This window comes from Mus pahari, chromosome 5 (assembly GCF_900095145.1).
Source record: "Mus pahari chromosome 5, PAHARI_EIJ_v1.1, whole genome shotgun sequence".
NCBI classification, from domain to species: domain Eukaryota; kingdom Metazoa; phylum Chordata; class Mammalia; order Rodentia; family Muridae; genus Mus; species Mus pahari.
In genome coordinates, this window is record NC_034594.1 from 142,052,187 (window position 1) to 142,067,667 (window position 15,481).

The 15,481-nt window shown below is 43.7% G+C and overlaps 1 protein-coding gene across 2 annotated transcripts in view; it reads left to right on the forward strand.

The window, feature by feature from the left end:
• The first annotated feature begins 549 nt into the window (after positions 1–549).
• Positions 550–15,481, forward strand: part of Rgs5 (regulator of G protein signaling 5) — a 43,542-nt gene continuing 28,610 nt past the window's right edge. For both annotated transcript variants that reach the window (XM_029539183.1, XM_021198190.1), the window contains exon 1: positions 550–670. In XM_029539183.1, the coding sequence (XP_029395043.1) occupies positions 627–670 (44 nt within the window). In that variant the 5' untranslated portion in view covers positions 550–626. The remainder of the gene's footprint in view (positions 671–15,481) is intronic.

The following is a 15,481-nucleotide window of genomic DNA, read 5'->3' on the forward strand; positions in this document are numbered from 1 at the left end:
TGCCCAGGCAGTTGTTGCTTGCACCTAACTGCACCAATGTAAGACACATCTGCATCATCAGAGCCTGGGCTGGTCCTTCCACCTCAGAATTCCTAACATCCATCTGAGTGCTTAGGTGATGAGAGTTCCTCAGGTACACACTCTCCACTGTGAAAAGAAGCCATTTCCTCCCCTGTGAGGTGAGTTCAGTGTTGTATCTAGCCCAGGATCCTTGGCAGATCTGAAGTGGCTCAAGGTATCTTGCTTTCGAAGAAAGACCACATCACCGTTGTGGCTGACGTCAGATTTCAGTCTTCAGGCACTAATGATCTTATCTCAATTTAGGCTCCAACTCAGCCCTGACTAAACAAACAAGAGACCATAGTGACAGAAGCCGCCAGAAGCATGTCCCAGCAGTGCCTGCAGCCAGGAAAGGCTCCCAGCCCCCACCTCAGGCAAACTGCTGCTGAGTTCCAGCCCACAATTTTTCGTCCAGGCTGCTGATTGGTCCTTGGAGCCAAGGAGCTGTGAGAGAGCTTGTATAAATTCCTCAAAGGGAAAGGCTGCCCCAGATTATTGAAGTTTCCACAGACCTTCAGTTGTTGAGAGGTTCGTGCTCAAGTTGAGGACCTAAGCCGCCAGCCAAAATGTGTAAGGGCCTGGCAGCTCTGCCGCACTCCTGCCTGGAAAGGTGAGAACTGAACTTCTTCAGTGTAGGAGATGAAGATGTGGTGAGCCTTCACTCCAGGGAGGATGCCCAGAGGCTCTGCGGGATGGGGTCCCACGGAGATGAAACGGATGCTTGGTAACCGACTTGTCTGTATCAGTACAGAGATTTGGAAAGATCTGAGCTAGAGATTCAACAGGAGATAATCCATGGGTTATTTAATATACAGTGTGTCAGAGTGCTGTTTCCCCCGCCAGAGGATGCTTATTCTGCAGGTGTGTGTGTGTGTGTGTGTGTGTGTGTGTGTGTGTGTGTGTGTGTGTTAGAAAGGTAACTCCCAACACCGAAAAATCAAAGTATCTGGGTTTGAATTCTGTCTTCCCTACTTATTTCTTGGGTAGCTTGAAGAAATTTCTTTAACCCCTCACTTTGCAAGTCTGTGAAGTGGAGATAGGGAGCTCACAGTCTATCTCACAGGCTGGTTTTGAGGACTGAGTGAGGGAGTGCTCATGTGTGTGAAGTGCTCAGAAGAATGCCTGACACAGTAAACTGTGGGAAGAGTGACCTTCATTCGCACAGAGAGATGGGGGGGGGGCTCTGCAGGCAGGTTTGCAGTGGGGCAGCGGGAGTTCCCCATTATTCCCTGTTCATTAGATAGGAGTAGCTGGATTACTGGGCAAAAGAAAAGTCCCTGGGACGCAAGGTTTGTCTATTACCTGGAGCTCTGAGACACATGGCTGTCCAGGACTGTGTTGTGGTCTATAGAGAATCCTATATCTAAAGTAGTCATCTTACTGGAAACTTAACAACCCAATACCTGAAATGATCTGTGTAGGTAGGAAGGTTCTGCTCTGTTAGGGTCCTGATCGGGTTTACTTTGACCCTCAGTCATTAAAAGGAGTAAAACACAGCCTTTCTGTCCCCAGGGCCAATGTCTGTCTGAGAAGGTCATATTGTTTAGTGGGCCACCAAAGACTTTAGCCTGTTTAAAATGTCACATTTTCTTTGATGTTTTTCATCACAGCGATAAATTTTAAGTGATTTTTTTTTAAAGAAAAAACAATGGAACATATTCCCTAGAGTCAAAGATGTAGATGTTTTAAATAGATGAAGATGGAAGAAATCAATAGCAGTGATGTCTCTAGTTGCATCTACCAGACCAGGGGGGGGAAGAAGTGGATTCCAGGACTGGGAACTGTTCATCATTCCCACACCCCATCCCCTCTCCCCTCTCCTCCAGAGAGCTCCAGATAGGTGGAGTGCTTGGAACTGAGTGGCATCCCAACTTCTTTGAAGACCAGATGATACAACTTTGCTTTCTCTCCAACTGTGAGAGTCACACCTTGACCGTGCACAGTCAGCTTAGATGGATGAGTGAGCATGGTGAGCCTTTAGCTCACTTGGTATTTGCGTTGAACATCATTAATGCAGTGGATGGATCTTACATCATTACACCGGGTGAACAGTTGATGCTGTTTATATGTGATAGCCTGCAAGGGTTGGGGCCTCTTGACATTGTTACTCCTCTTGGCCTAAGCTTTTATGTAAATAATACAGTGTTTAGAAAGCTACAGTGATGGTATTTTTGCAATTATTTCTATTACTATCATGTATGGATTCAATAGCAACAGTAGGATTAATTTGTTTTTACATTTATCATTTATTCACTAAAGCTGGGATTTTCCAGTTGGGGATTGATGTTATTCTTGCTGGAAATATATGCATTTGAAACCCACTGTAGCTGATAGAATTGAACACATTGTGGAATTCATAATGTTAAGAACACAGAAAACTAATAATGTAGAGGAGAGACCACTGAGAAATTGTGGATTCTTACTGCCTGTGCACATCTCTTAGGCATCTGGATGACAAGCCACACCCTGCTCACAGGATAGTGTCCCCAGGTAGAAGGTACATGAGGATGCACATCACTGAGTGCTATGGACCAGCAGGGAGGAATAAATGCAGAGTAGTTTCTAGAAGTACAGGATTGGGGACTGGATGGGCCTCAGAGCTTTTGATAGTTGGGGAGGACTTCACAAGGGGTTAAGAAAATGCTGCTTAACCTAATCTTACAGGGCAGAAGAGTCAGGCATGTCTGTGTAGGAGAAAGAGATGTAAGGGATGCCTTTAAGGCCCAGGTGACAGGCTGGATATCCAAACAAGAACATAAGAGGGTACAGAGAGTTTGGCCAGTGTTAATATAACCTGTACCAAGACTCAGGCCACATATGTATTAGTTGTGTGTTCACTCTGAGGACATCCCATCACTGACTCTCAAGGTCCCACCCCTGATGGAGTTTACCACCTCCCTTCAGCACCTCCTGCAGAGCAAGAATGTTGTGTGGATCTGTGGGGGAGGAATTCGCGATACAAACCCCAGCAGGGCTTAGCAGGTGGTTCTTATGGGACCCCTCCCCTCCCCGTGTGGTGTCTTCCTTTCACATTATACCATCTGTAATGAGATCTGCAGGAACATATTTATCAAGGAGGGATACCTCCAAGTTTTCAGCCGTACTTGGTACACCTCATTCATTATTCCGTGGTTTGGATTTGTTTTGTGCCCCCCCCCCAAGGGTGTGTATGGTAGAGACCATCTAATAGCGCCATAGAATATTAAGAATATTAAGAGCTCTGCCTGCGGCGTGTGGTTTTTCATCATGATAACAAAGCACCTGAGAATTAATATCAATTTACAGAGAGAAAAGGTCTACTTTAGCTCCAGGCTTTGGAAGTGCTAATCCATAATCAGTTGGCTACACTGATTTTTGATTTCAGACCTGTTTACGAGAAAGAGTGCATGGCAGAACAAAGCTGTCCACCTTGTTCCCATGTAACGAAAGGATGGAAGGGCGGCGGTCTCACACCCCGCTGTGAGGACAGGTCATCACACCACTAGCTTTCTAAGTTCTTCCTCTTTACATCCCACCACCTCCTGGTACCATTAGCAACTCCTGCAGACCTAGCATCTTGTATGGATCTTAGGATCTCTGGGGAGAGATATTCAAGACACAAACCATACCGGTTTAGCAGCTGGTTCTTTTGGGACCCCTCCCCTCACTGCTTGGTATCTTCCTTTCATATGTCTGTAATGTAATCCTCACCAGGTTCAAGCTGATACGAGGACCCTGCTCCAAAACCTGCAGATCCTGCAGAACTGGAAGCCTCATGTATTTTGCTACAGTATCAGAGAACAGATAAATAACACCTCACCCAAAGCCTGACTTGGAGAACTAAAGATATTTGCATGGGACAAGATTCTGTTCCTTCTTTGCCTGAATTTTACAAAGACAATCAGCATTTAGTACAGAGTAGGCTCATGATAAATATGTTCCTGAAAAAGTTCTTGACTAATTGATAGTAGCTGGAGACCAGGCTGCCCAACGCCAGCCTGGCACTTTTCTCTGTTTTCCAGGGGGATCAGGAAGAACAAACATTACATGTTAGGTCACAATTTGGAAAAAAAGATCACGTTTCTGTCTCTAAATAATGAGGTATTGGGGATTTCCTGCAAGGACTGGGGGAGGGAGTAGAGGAAGAAAGCGAAAGGAAAGCCAGCATGTCTATAACCTGGGCAGGGAAGGTTTGGCCAACAGGAGGGTGGCTTGTTTCCCAGGATTGCAAGCCTATGGCTTTTGGACTTTAAGGAACTTCACAGCCTGGACTGTTTCCCTAGGGGGCCACCATCATAGCTACTTTTGTGGCTTCCTATATTATCACCTCTCCTTGCTCTCACTGGTTTATGCTGTCAGATTCCAAAAGCTTAGTCAGGAAGGGTTCTTGGGAGGTTATCTAATACCTTTCTCCTTTTCTAGTAAGAACTGCAGATTAAAGTGGATAGATGATAATGAAATAAAGTTTATTTATGTTTCTTGGGCCAGTGTCAATGGCTTGAATTGCTGGCTGGAGAGAAAAGGAGTGAAACTTTAATTAATCCAGGCAGGATCAATCATTAGCAAGAGGAAGCAGGATGTGAGTGGAGGCCAGCCAGTAACTGGTTTCTCTCTCTCTCTCTCTCTCTCTCTCTCTCTCTCTCTCTCTCTCTCTCTCTCTCTCTCTTTTTCTTTTGAGTTTCAATCAGTTCCCAGATAACATGTGGGCCTGTGGACTATATTTTAAAGGCTGAGTCCAGTTGCAAGACAGCTTTAGCCTGACCCTCTGACTGCCCCAGAATGTGACTGGGGGGAGGGGGACACACTAGCAGCATGAAGGAGGAGGAGGATGCAGTGCAGGAAGGGTAGCTCTGCAGTCTCCCATCCCTAGATCTGCCTTAGCCCGTAACAGTTACAGGGATGCAGAAGCAGACACCACACAGTCTTCCTTTCCAACCCTTCCCCGGGAGCGGGGAAAGCCCTAGCTCTCTCTGAGCCTCATTTCCTCACCTGAAAATAGCTTGGGAATCTTGTTGGAAAGAAATGTCACAAGAAAACACACACACACACACACACACACACACACACACACACACACACACACACCAAAACCCACAAGGTAACTGGTGTCACGGGTAGACCCTACCAAGTAATTCCCCACCGCCCTCCTTCTCCTCTGTATTGTAGGCGACCCTGAAAATACTTTTTGGAAATGAGTTCTGTGTCAAAACCTTTGCTTAACATTTACTTCATTCATGATCATTCACCTTCCTGAAGTATTCTTTGTGCTCCTCATTTTTTATCAGACACTACACCATGCACTTTGTTTAAACATTAGAAAACTCATTACAAACAGCAATTCTTATCCAGAAATTAACAGCAGTGCTCTTTCACGCAGCAGTGCTCTTTCACACTTGGAACCGTTCCATAAACATTCAAACACCCAGTGACCGTTTTGCAGTTGGGCTGTTGGAATTAGGATCCAAAACTTGACACACCTGAGACCAGGGACTCTTAGATCTCATAAGAAATGCCTCCTCATCCCTCCCCACCACTTACCACACGATCTGCAGGTACGATTTAGGAAGCTGCACTATGCTCTAGGAAGTTTTCAGATGGGGAGCCAGCAGAGTCCTGAACTACAGTGTTGGCTTTTAATAGCCAATGGCCAGTCCTGAACGCCATCTCTAGGCATCTCTACCTTACAAACAGACATGATCACACATGGTCCTCTACACTCCTAGCCCTGCCACATTGCTGTTCTGAATTTGAACTTTATATATCACTATTTTTTTTTATTTTAATTTAATTATTTTCTGCACCTAAATCCAGTCACATATTTAAAAGCTGTAGCAATTATATTTCACTAGATGTGTACCTGTCCATAGAGCTATCTGTAATGTAGAATTTAAAAAATATTAAATGTATTTATTGAAAGTTTTATGTGTGCATATAATGTGCTTAGATCATAGTCACCTGTCACACCCTCTCATCTTAATCACACTCTCACTGATTCCTGCCTTCTACCCAACAAGTCTCATGCCTACTTGAGTGACATGTGACTTGTCAGTGGATGCTTGTTCTGCTTGTTTGTTTGTGGGTTGTGTATGTGTGTGTCCCAATTGAGATTGCATGAGCATTAATTATTTACTGTAGGTACACCTGTACCTCCATGGGCACACAAACACATACCTGCATACACACATCTGCCCATACACACACACACACACACACACACAGAGAGAGAGAGAGAGAGAGAGAGAGAGAGAGAGGATGGGATGGGATGGGATGGGATGGGATGGGGGAAATGGGTCTTTCGTAGACTATCGGTGGGTCTAATCAGCCTCAAGGTCAGAGGCATGTATTATCAGCACATCTAATCCACATGTAGCTTTGGGCTATCACTGGCTAGAGAGCTCCAGGAATATCCACAGGATGCTGCCAGGAGAGGCATTCTACTGCTGCCATACCCAGGTAAGAACTTAACTAGGCACTTCTTTCTTAAAAAAAAAAAAAAAAGCTTCAGGGTTTAAAGGCTTGAGCCAAACAAAGTTGGAATTCCTTCCACAGTAACAACCTGAGCAGGTCCGCTGTGTAAACACAATTTAGACTGAGAACCGTGCTCTAGCCTCTCTAACTGCCTCTCCCGACGCTTCTCAAGCAGCGCCAAGTTCATCCAGACAGGTTCTTACTTCGCTTCCTTAAACCCCATTTCTAGAAAGGTGTCAGACCTGTCCCTTTAACTGGTGGTCTTGAAGGGTACAGACAGGTCTTGATGAGGGAGGACTTGCATACTGAGTCTGAGCTGGACTTTTCTCAGGTCAGATGAGGAGGAGGAGGAGGAGGAGGAGGAGGAAGAAGAGTAGGAGAGAGTAAAGTGCTTGTGACAGCATGAAGCACACTGCTCTCCACACATATATTATCAGCAGTGAAGTGTAGACAGCTGTTTTGGTCAAGCTGTGACTTCTGTTGATTTGTGTGTGTGCAGAACATCTGTTTACTGAGGAAGCACTCATCTACAGGATTCAAGAACTTTGAAAAGAATCAAGACATTCCATCCAAAAAAGTGGCTTCCTGTATTTTGGCAGCCTGTTTTAAGTGGTAGCTTACGAGGAACATCTGGGTCTGTGGAAGTGTGAGACCTAACATGCTTTTGGGATTGTGTAGATAGTCTGGTGTCTGACCCTTTCTGTGTTATAAGTTTCTAGAATCTTCCATCTGCTTCTGAGTCCACCATGTCTAAAACAAATATGCCACTTGAATGAGTAGATTAACATGCATCCTTGTATGGTACTTTTATAAATGATAAATCTTTTGTTGAAATCAGGGATTTACTCAAATGCTTAGCAGAACTTAATGATCTTCTCATATTGCATTTATTTGTGTGTGCGTGTATGTGTGTATGTGTGTATGTGGTGTGTGTGTGTGTGCGCGCGCACGCTAGAGGACACCTTGAGGGAGTTTGTTCTCTCCTTCCATCCTGTGAGTCCTGAAGATGGAGGTCATGTTTTCAGTATTGGGAATAACTTCTTTACCAAAGATGATTATGGATTGGGAACCTATTTCCCATCCTAGACAAATAAATGCTTCTTTATTTCTGTGAAATGAATATTCATGTCTAATTCCTGCTGAGAAAAGTCTATGTCAGGCTCAAAGTATGATGATTCCTCCCTTACCAAGACCTGTCTATAGCCTCCAGGACCACCAGCTTCAATCTCACTGGGCAGCTCTACTCAGAGGTTCCCATCAGGAAACCTGTCATAGAGTTACAAAGAGTCTTTACACTCTCAGTTTTGACTGTATACTGTTCCAGCAGAGGCAACCATATTGGTTTCCATAGAACATGTTCAGTTAGCATTGCTTAGAGGTCGGATTTAAAAATCTGTTTTACAATACCGGGCAGGAGAGACATTTTTCGGTCATATTCAGGATCCATAAATGGAAAAGAAACACAGTTCCTCACACAGAGTTCTACTCCGGTAATCTAACCAATCCTTAATTCTTTGTGATCTTGGTCAAGATGAAGTGAGTCAGGTCATCACCAGGGTGGTTGGGTCATCATCAGGGTGCACGGGGCTCTCAGATGAAGGAGTCCAGGAAACTTCATGATCCTTTTTACTCAATGGTAGTAAAAATTTGGGCTCTCAGCAGGGGCTTAGGCCTAGGAATCCTGCCTGTTTATTGATCTTTATCTTGACTGTTCCTTCAGGCAATTACAATGGGGGTTTCATTGAGCTACTGTCTTAAAAATCTCTCCAAATATGGGTATGCAGAGGCATTTACTTGGGACGCTCTCCAGTTAGGTGGTATGTAGGAGTTTCATGTACCATCTACCTAACCCTTGATGGTATAACATTGGGACTTTAGTTTTTAACTCTTACTGCATCTTTCCTTTATTCAATTTCATTCTTAAAAAAGAAAAGATTTACTTTATTTTGAAATCTTTCTTTCTCTCTGTCTCTTTCTCTGTGTGTGTGAGTGTGTGTGTGCATGAATGTGTGTGTGTGTGTGTGTGTGTGTGTGTGTGTGTGTGTGTATGTGTGTGTGGGGGGGGGGAGGGTATGGGCCCTAGAAGGCCCGAGGTATCAGATCTTCATGGAGCTAAGAACACTTACACTGGCTTTCAGACTATGCTTTATATATAGTTAGACATACCACAAAAATGTGAGATGATGATGGATTCATTTCCTGTTGCCATTGTAACAGTTGCCACCAGTTTGGTGGCTTGAAGAAACACACATTTATTCAAATGCAGTTCTAGAGGCTGAAGTCTAGAATGGATCCCAGTGACTGCTTTCGTTCTGGATGTTGTGTAGGAGATTGACTTCTTTTCCTTTTACAGCATTAGGAAGTGACCTGTGCTCCTTGACTTATGGCCCTACCTTCATCTTTAAAGCCAGCAATTTTCCAGCATCTCTGCTTTCATTGTTACATAACCTTAAGGCCACGGTTCTCTTACCTTCTTTAGACAATGACCACTTTTCAGTGGGCCCACCTTAACTTTATCACATCTGCAAAAAGTCTGCCTACATGTGGAAGATAGGAAAAGGAAACTTGATGTGACTCAGTCTCCTCCTGTGTCTGTTTCTATCCCTTCCTGCCTGATGTCCATCATCATCAGTGGAAATGTCTCAGTCACAGGCCATGTCTTTTCAAGGCTTTACACAGATTTTATTTACCATCTAGAAGATGTTGCTCATCCCTTATGTCTTCTGTGGGACACTCCTAGGCCCCCTCTGACATTGATCTTCCAAGTTCCTGGGGTCTTTTTTGGGGGGAATGTGTGCTTTGTATCAATTCTGACTTACATTTACAACACATGTTAGATAGATTTATATCTTTCTAAGCTGGCTCGAGTCCCCAATCTACAGAAAGGCACTCAGCCCAAAGAGTGACATAATATAGCTCATGTTTGTCAACATCATGGCTCATGACTTGTGGCAGCTGAGTGACTGCCGACCTGGTTCCTGGACCCTGCTCCCACAACAAGCTCAGATCTATAATTTAGTTACAACTCCTGGCACTTTCTATTCTTCAGTCTTCAATATGTGAAAGCTATGGTGTAGAATGCATGGATCCCTTTGAAAAAATTTTAAAGTATTTTTAGGAAAATGCAAACTTCCACTTCATGTTTGGGAAGAATCACTGAAGAGTTAGGAAAAGAATAAGAAGAAATTGAGATCTCTTGGGTCTCAGTAGACACCTCTTCTCCCTGGCATGCGATCTCATCAAATCATGTACCCCAAACACTGGTCCTTCTGTAAGCTCCTTAGAATCTTTATGACTACCCCCTCTCCTTCAAGGAGGAGCCATTCTCCCTCCCTTTAACACCCCCACAACTATTATTATTATTATTATTATTATTATTATTATTATTATTATTACTATTACTATTATTATTACTATTATTATTATTATTATTATTATTATTATTATTATGGTTTTTTCGAGACAGGGTTTCTCTGTATAGCCCTGGCTGTCCTGGAATTCACTTTGCAGACTAGGCTGGCCTCAAACTCAGAAATCCACCTACCTCTGCCTCCCAAGTGCTTGGATTAAAGGCATGTGCCACCACCGCCCGGCCACAAAAATTCTTTACCTTCTACATAGCTCATACAACTTTTGAGGGGAAAGGGAGGTGGGGCAAGGATGGCTTCACACCTGTAATCTTGCTGCCTTGATCTCTCATGCTGAGGAGCAGGTGTGAACTGCATCTTACCCCACATCCTTCCATTCCCCTTTGTTTGGGTATTAGGTATCAAATTTTCATAACAATCATGTGACATAGACATCGTCATGTCACGATTTTACTAAAGAATAAATGCTTGCTCTCAGTCAGACAGTGAACTCCACAAACCTTAGCGTGGTCATAGGTATGCTAACCCCAAACCATGTTTAGGCTGCATTCAAAGAAGTCACCCCATCCATGTCTCCATATAAAGGGGAAGCTACCAGAAGCCAGAAATGTTTCATACTGATAGTATAAAGTATTCCCACAGTATTTATTACAGACAATGACAAATATCAGTTGCTCCATTAAAATGGGACAAATAAGTTACTATAAAAATAAATTTATGAATCAATGGATAACTCTTTTTTTTTAGTATAGAATAGAATTTACTTAGGGCATGGGCATGGGAAGGGGAGTTGAGGACAGAGTAGAGATAGAGATAGGCAGAGAGAGAACATGGATAACTCTGAGAAAGAGAAAGCTGAGAAAGTATAAGCTGCTGTTTCAGTAATTTTTTTTGGGGGGGGGGAGAGAAAGATTACTTAAAAGCTAATTCTAGCCATAAAAGCTGTTCTGTGATTCATCATTGGTGAGCGATTATTTTACTCAACAGACCCTTATAGTCATTTGGCAAGAGAAACATTCGCAAAGACCCTGAATGTGTCACGTGGAAAGACAGTTTGTGGAACAGTGGAAAGCAGGCTGGTCTTTAACAAGATTTCAATCTTGGTGACTTCTCTTCTTCTATGTCTTTTTCTCCTTCTTTAACCCCCTTTGTCTATTCTTTCATTTGGGATAGGCTAAATGAGTTTAAAGTAGGAGCCACTTTCGGGAGTAAGTGCTTAGTCTGAGGAGCCTCTCTGTAATTGAAGATGAAAGGATGCTCAGTGGTTGTGGATACCACTAGTGTCCACAGAAGCTCTCGTGGGAACATTGCTGACCCTTCCACCTTTGGAGCTCAAATTTTCCACAAATATCTTTCTTCCCCAACTGCAGGACCATTTCCTACTATCCATTATTTGGGTTGCAAACGTAATTACCAAAAGTCCAGCATTCTTGCACATACTATTTTGAAGAAGACGGGGAATTGAAGGTCAAAGGGAAATGAGCTGTTTCTGGCCTGACCATCTTGTCCCTACACTGTGTCTTCATTACCCCCAGTAACCTACCCCGGGTGATGAGTATGTCAGAGACAGGCCAGAAAATCTTGGGAAATGTCCCAAATTTCCTGGGAATCCTCCAGTAGGGGGTGGATAGAGTTGGGAAAAACACCATGGTAAAAATACAAATTAAACCAACACCCCAAGGAAAGAGATATTACAACGTGACTCCATTGCGTTGTGCAGCTATAGGAGGCTTAGAGTAGGCAGCCTCAATGCAAACTCATCCTTCCATGCTTTCAGGGTTACTCATGCTGTTGTGAGGTAAAGACTGTCTGAAAGAAACTGACCTTAATGCCAACTAAGTACAAACCTGTTGAGTGCACAAACCTTGTTCAATGAATGCCTATCAACCCGCACAGACCATGACAGATATCAGCTGTCCCATAGTCAGACATATAGACTACTACAGAATGACTGAATGGAACCGGTACACCACCATGCTATGATAGGGACAGCAGTAGTAACAACACACATGCTTATCAAATATTCACTGTGCATAAAGGGCTACTGTAGGCACCTCTGTGGGATGGTTTATTATCATCCCATGGATCTCCATCGCCATTTTGTTATGCAAAATGAGTTGTAATACTCAGTAACATGGGATGTGACCCCGCTGGATGGTGGGAAGTAGAAGATACAGCCATGCGGTGTGTCTTGACTGACTTTCATTTCCCACTTCATCCCAATTACTAAAGCAGCCTGATAGGCTGAAGTGGTAACAGATTTGGGGGGGAAGGAATGAGATCAGAAGGGTTTTAAACTGCTGTGTGACAGAAGAGAGATGGGAGTGCGTAGAAGAAATTATGGGAAGATAGTGGAAACAAGATTGGTAACTGGGGACATGGGAAGTCAGGAAGTGATGTTTTGAGTTTGGGATAGACCAGCAGCTCATCCAGCCATGACAAGGCTGTGTGTGTCATGGTGGTGGGGGATGGCATGGGAAGGGGAGGATGAGGACACTGAGGCAGGATGTCATACGAGGCAGGATGACACAGCCGTGCGGTTTTTCAGGATGTAGGAGGAAGGACATATTGAAAGAATTTTCTGGAAAGAAAAATCAACCAATCAGCTGTTGGAATGAGGAAGACAGTCTGTAAGGATCAGAGAGTAGAAGTTACGGGAATAAGATGGTTGTAGTTACAGATGAAACAGGGCATTAGGAAGGTGTAGAAGTTACCACTCATAGCCTATGGAGACCTTGGGCCCTTGATTTTCTTATTTATATGGCACAGATGTCAAATGTTAAAATCATAAAATCTTACTATTGCTAGAAGATCAGCTGGAGTCTTATCAGCTACCCCTCCCTGATTTTGACCAGACCAGAGAACTAAAATACTTACCCAAGATCACCCAGCAAATTGACTAGATGGTCAGGAGGGTTTAATCAAAGGAGTGCGTTGTCACACCGTCTTTGCCTTTATTCATGATTGCCTTTTGTTCTGTGACTGCACTAGACATGTTCCTTCCTTAGCACAGGACTTTCTGTAATAACGTTAGGAATTCTAAACCCTGTAATTTATGGTGTGCCCTGCTGGATGTGCCGGGCACTGAGAGAAATGCCTCACATACAGTAACTCATTTCACTCTCATGAAAGATACTTAAAAGGTAGGCACAATTATTCTTGTATTCTTGTGTTGTTGTATTTTAGAGATGTAAAACCAAGCAAACAGATCAGGAAGTACCCAACGCAAGGTGATCTGAGAAGTCTGAGGCTGCCATGCCAGACTTGGCTCACTATGCAATTCTCTGTTTCCCTTTGAGCAAAAGGAGCTTGCTTAGGGTTTGATACGAGTTGTCGGGACAGGCACTCAGAATTCTAGTTGGCTTCTCTCAAGGACCAACCCTTCCAACATGTTCACTGTTGCTTTTGGTCCCATGATCTGAGAGGAGAGGCTTATGGGTTAAAGGCAGATGGGTCTTCTGCCAAGTGCAGGGAGGAGATTAAACAGGGTTCGATGGACTGTTTGTGAGTGTAAGATGGACTGCAGATCTGGAAAGTGTCATATGATGTCACTGGGATGGTTTCAGGTGGTCACGTGACAGAGTTATCCAAAGCAGCTGGCTGCTGCTCTGGCCTTGATGGCTTTTCTTGGTAATGGAAACTTCTCCACATTTACCGTTCACCGTTTCCACAGTTTCATCACAGTTTATGGTTCATAAATTCTCCTAAATGCCTCCTGTTTAAATTTCAGCAATTGCACTCTTTTGCAGAAACATTTTTCTACTTACAAAAAAATTGCTAACTTCTTGAGTCGTGTTACATGGAGGCCATTATTTTTAAGTTTCTTGTTTGAAGTTCTAGCATCTCTGGCAGCCTCCAGGATCTGCTGGCTGGGTGTACATATCATCCTGGGCCAAGCTGCTGCTTTGGGTTTGGAATGACTGTGAGTGCTGTCTATCCATCTTCCCACTCATGCAGCCCCACCATCACCCTGGTGCGTGTGAAAATGGGCAGCGAGGTGTATCTGGAACAGTAGGGTGGAACTGACTGTTTCTGGAGACTGACAGTATTCTGGTACTTTGTCCAGGGGAGTTTCTCTCTGTCTCTCTGTCTCTCTGTCTCTCTGTCTCTCTCTCTCTGTCTCTCTCTGTCTCTCTCTCTCTCTCTCTCTCTCTCTACACACACACACACACACACACACACACACACACACACACATTTTCTTTCTGTGTCTCCAAAACTGTTCATCAGAGGAAGCCATAGTGTCACCCTGTGGAGAAGAAAGACTGAAGTGGAATACAGGCCAGGCCTCCCCTTCATCATCATCTGCTCTTGTAGAAGCTCAGGGTTACAAGTCTCCAATTCAAAGGAATATTAGGAGTTAGAGCTGGCACTGGGAAAACACATTCGTTAAACGGATAGACACGGTGATGGTGACCACCGTGGTAATCACAGTGGCCAGCAGGATGGCATACTATTTATGTACCAGGGACTGGACCAGCCTTTACAGTCATCATCCTTTGCTCTCCTCACAGAAACTTATTACAATGACTCCTAATTCATCCTAATTGTCTAGATCTGTGGTTGAGGTGCAGGGATACACAGCTTGTATAAGTTCACTCACACAGTAAGTGGCTAAAGGAGAATGAGGTAATCCATTCCAGACCAATTTTGGAAGATAAGTCTATTCGTGGTTAGTCCTGGTTATATTAGCTAGATTAGTAGTCATTTCTCAGTAGCGTCGGCATCGGTTTTTGAAAGCAGGACCACTGTACCTACAATGGAACCCAAGTGAACCCGTACTTTTAGCTGACAAGCTGATGTAAAGTGTTTACATAATTCATTCCTCAGTAGCAACAAAGTTCCGGGTGTTTGTGTTCGGCTTGCACCTGGAAGAAGGATTCACTAACACATGAGAGGATCTGAGTTGAGATTCTGATGCGCTTGTGGTAGATATTAGACAACAAGAAACCTCAGAGTCAATGATCAAACCACAGTGGCCATCTCCAGGAGTGAAAGGTTAGCTCCGTCTTTACAAACCTGATTCATCATGGACAGGGGTCCACAGTGGGCTTACCAATTCAAATCTGAGCATTACTCCTATGACTAGAGAGATATTAGTACTGAGCACACATTTTTTTAAAAGTAATTTCTAGCAAACAGCCCATTATCAATGATCTTGATCAGACTAGCTGGAACAGGTATAGATGACCTGACCAGAGGCTGAACTTTCTAAAAAGCTTTCTAAGGTGCTGATCACCACTGAGAAGTACATATCTGGTTAGAGCAAATACCCTGTGACCTACACCTATCTCACAGTGTATCAACTGTAAGCAGCTAAAAGTATAATAGGCTAACAGATTTGTCTTTAGTTCCACAGAAGATTTCCTTACAAGTAGCAGTGTGTGGCATGGGGCAGACTCACAGCAAAGATGCTGCTCATTAGTCTGTTAAGTAAGTGAGCAGCAGAAGAAACTGAGTATGGCCCAGGTTTTTAATTGGTTCTCTGTCTTATGAAGAAGTTAGCTTATCTAGACAAGTTTTCTGCTGACTACCTCTGTACTATCTCTGTGACACACACACACACACACACACACACACACACACACACACACACACACACACAC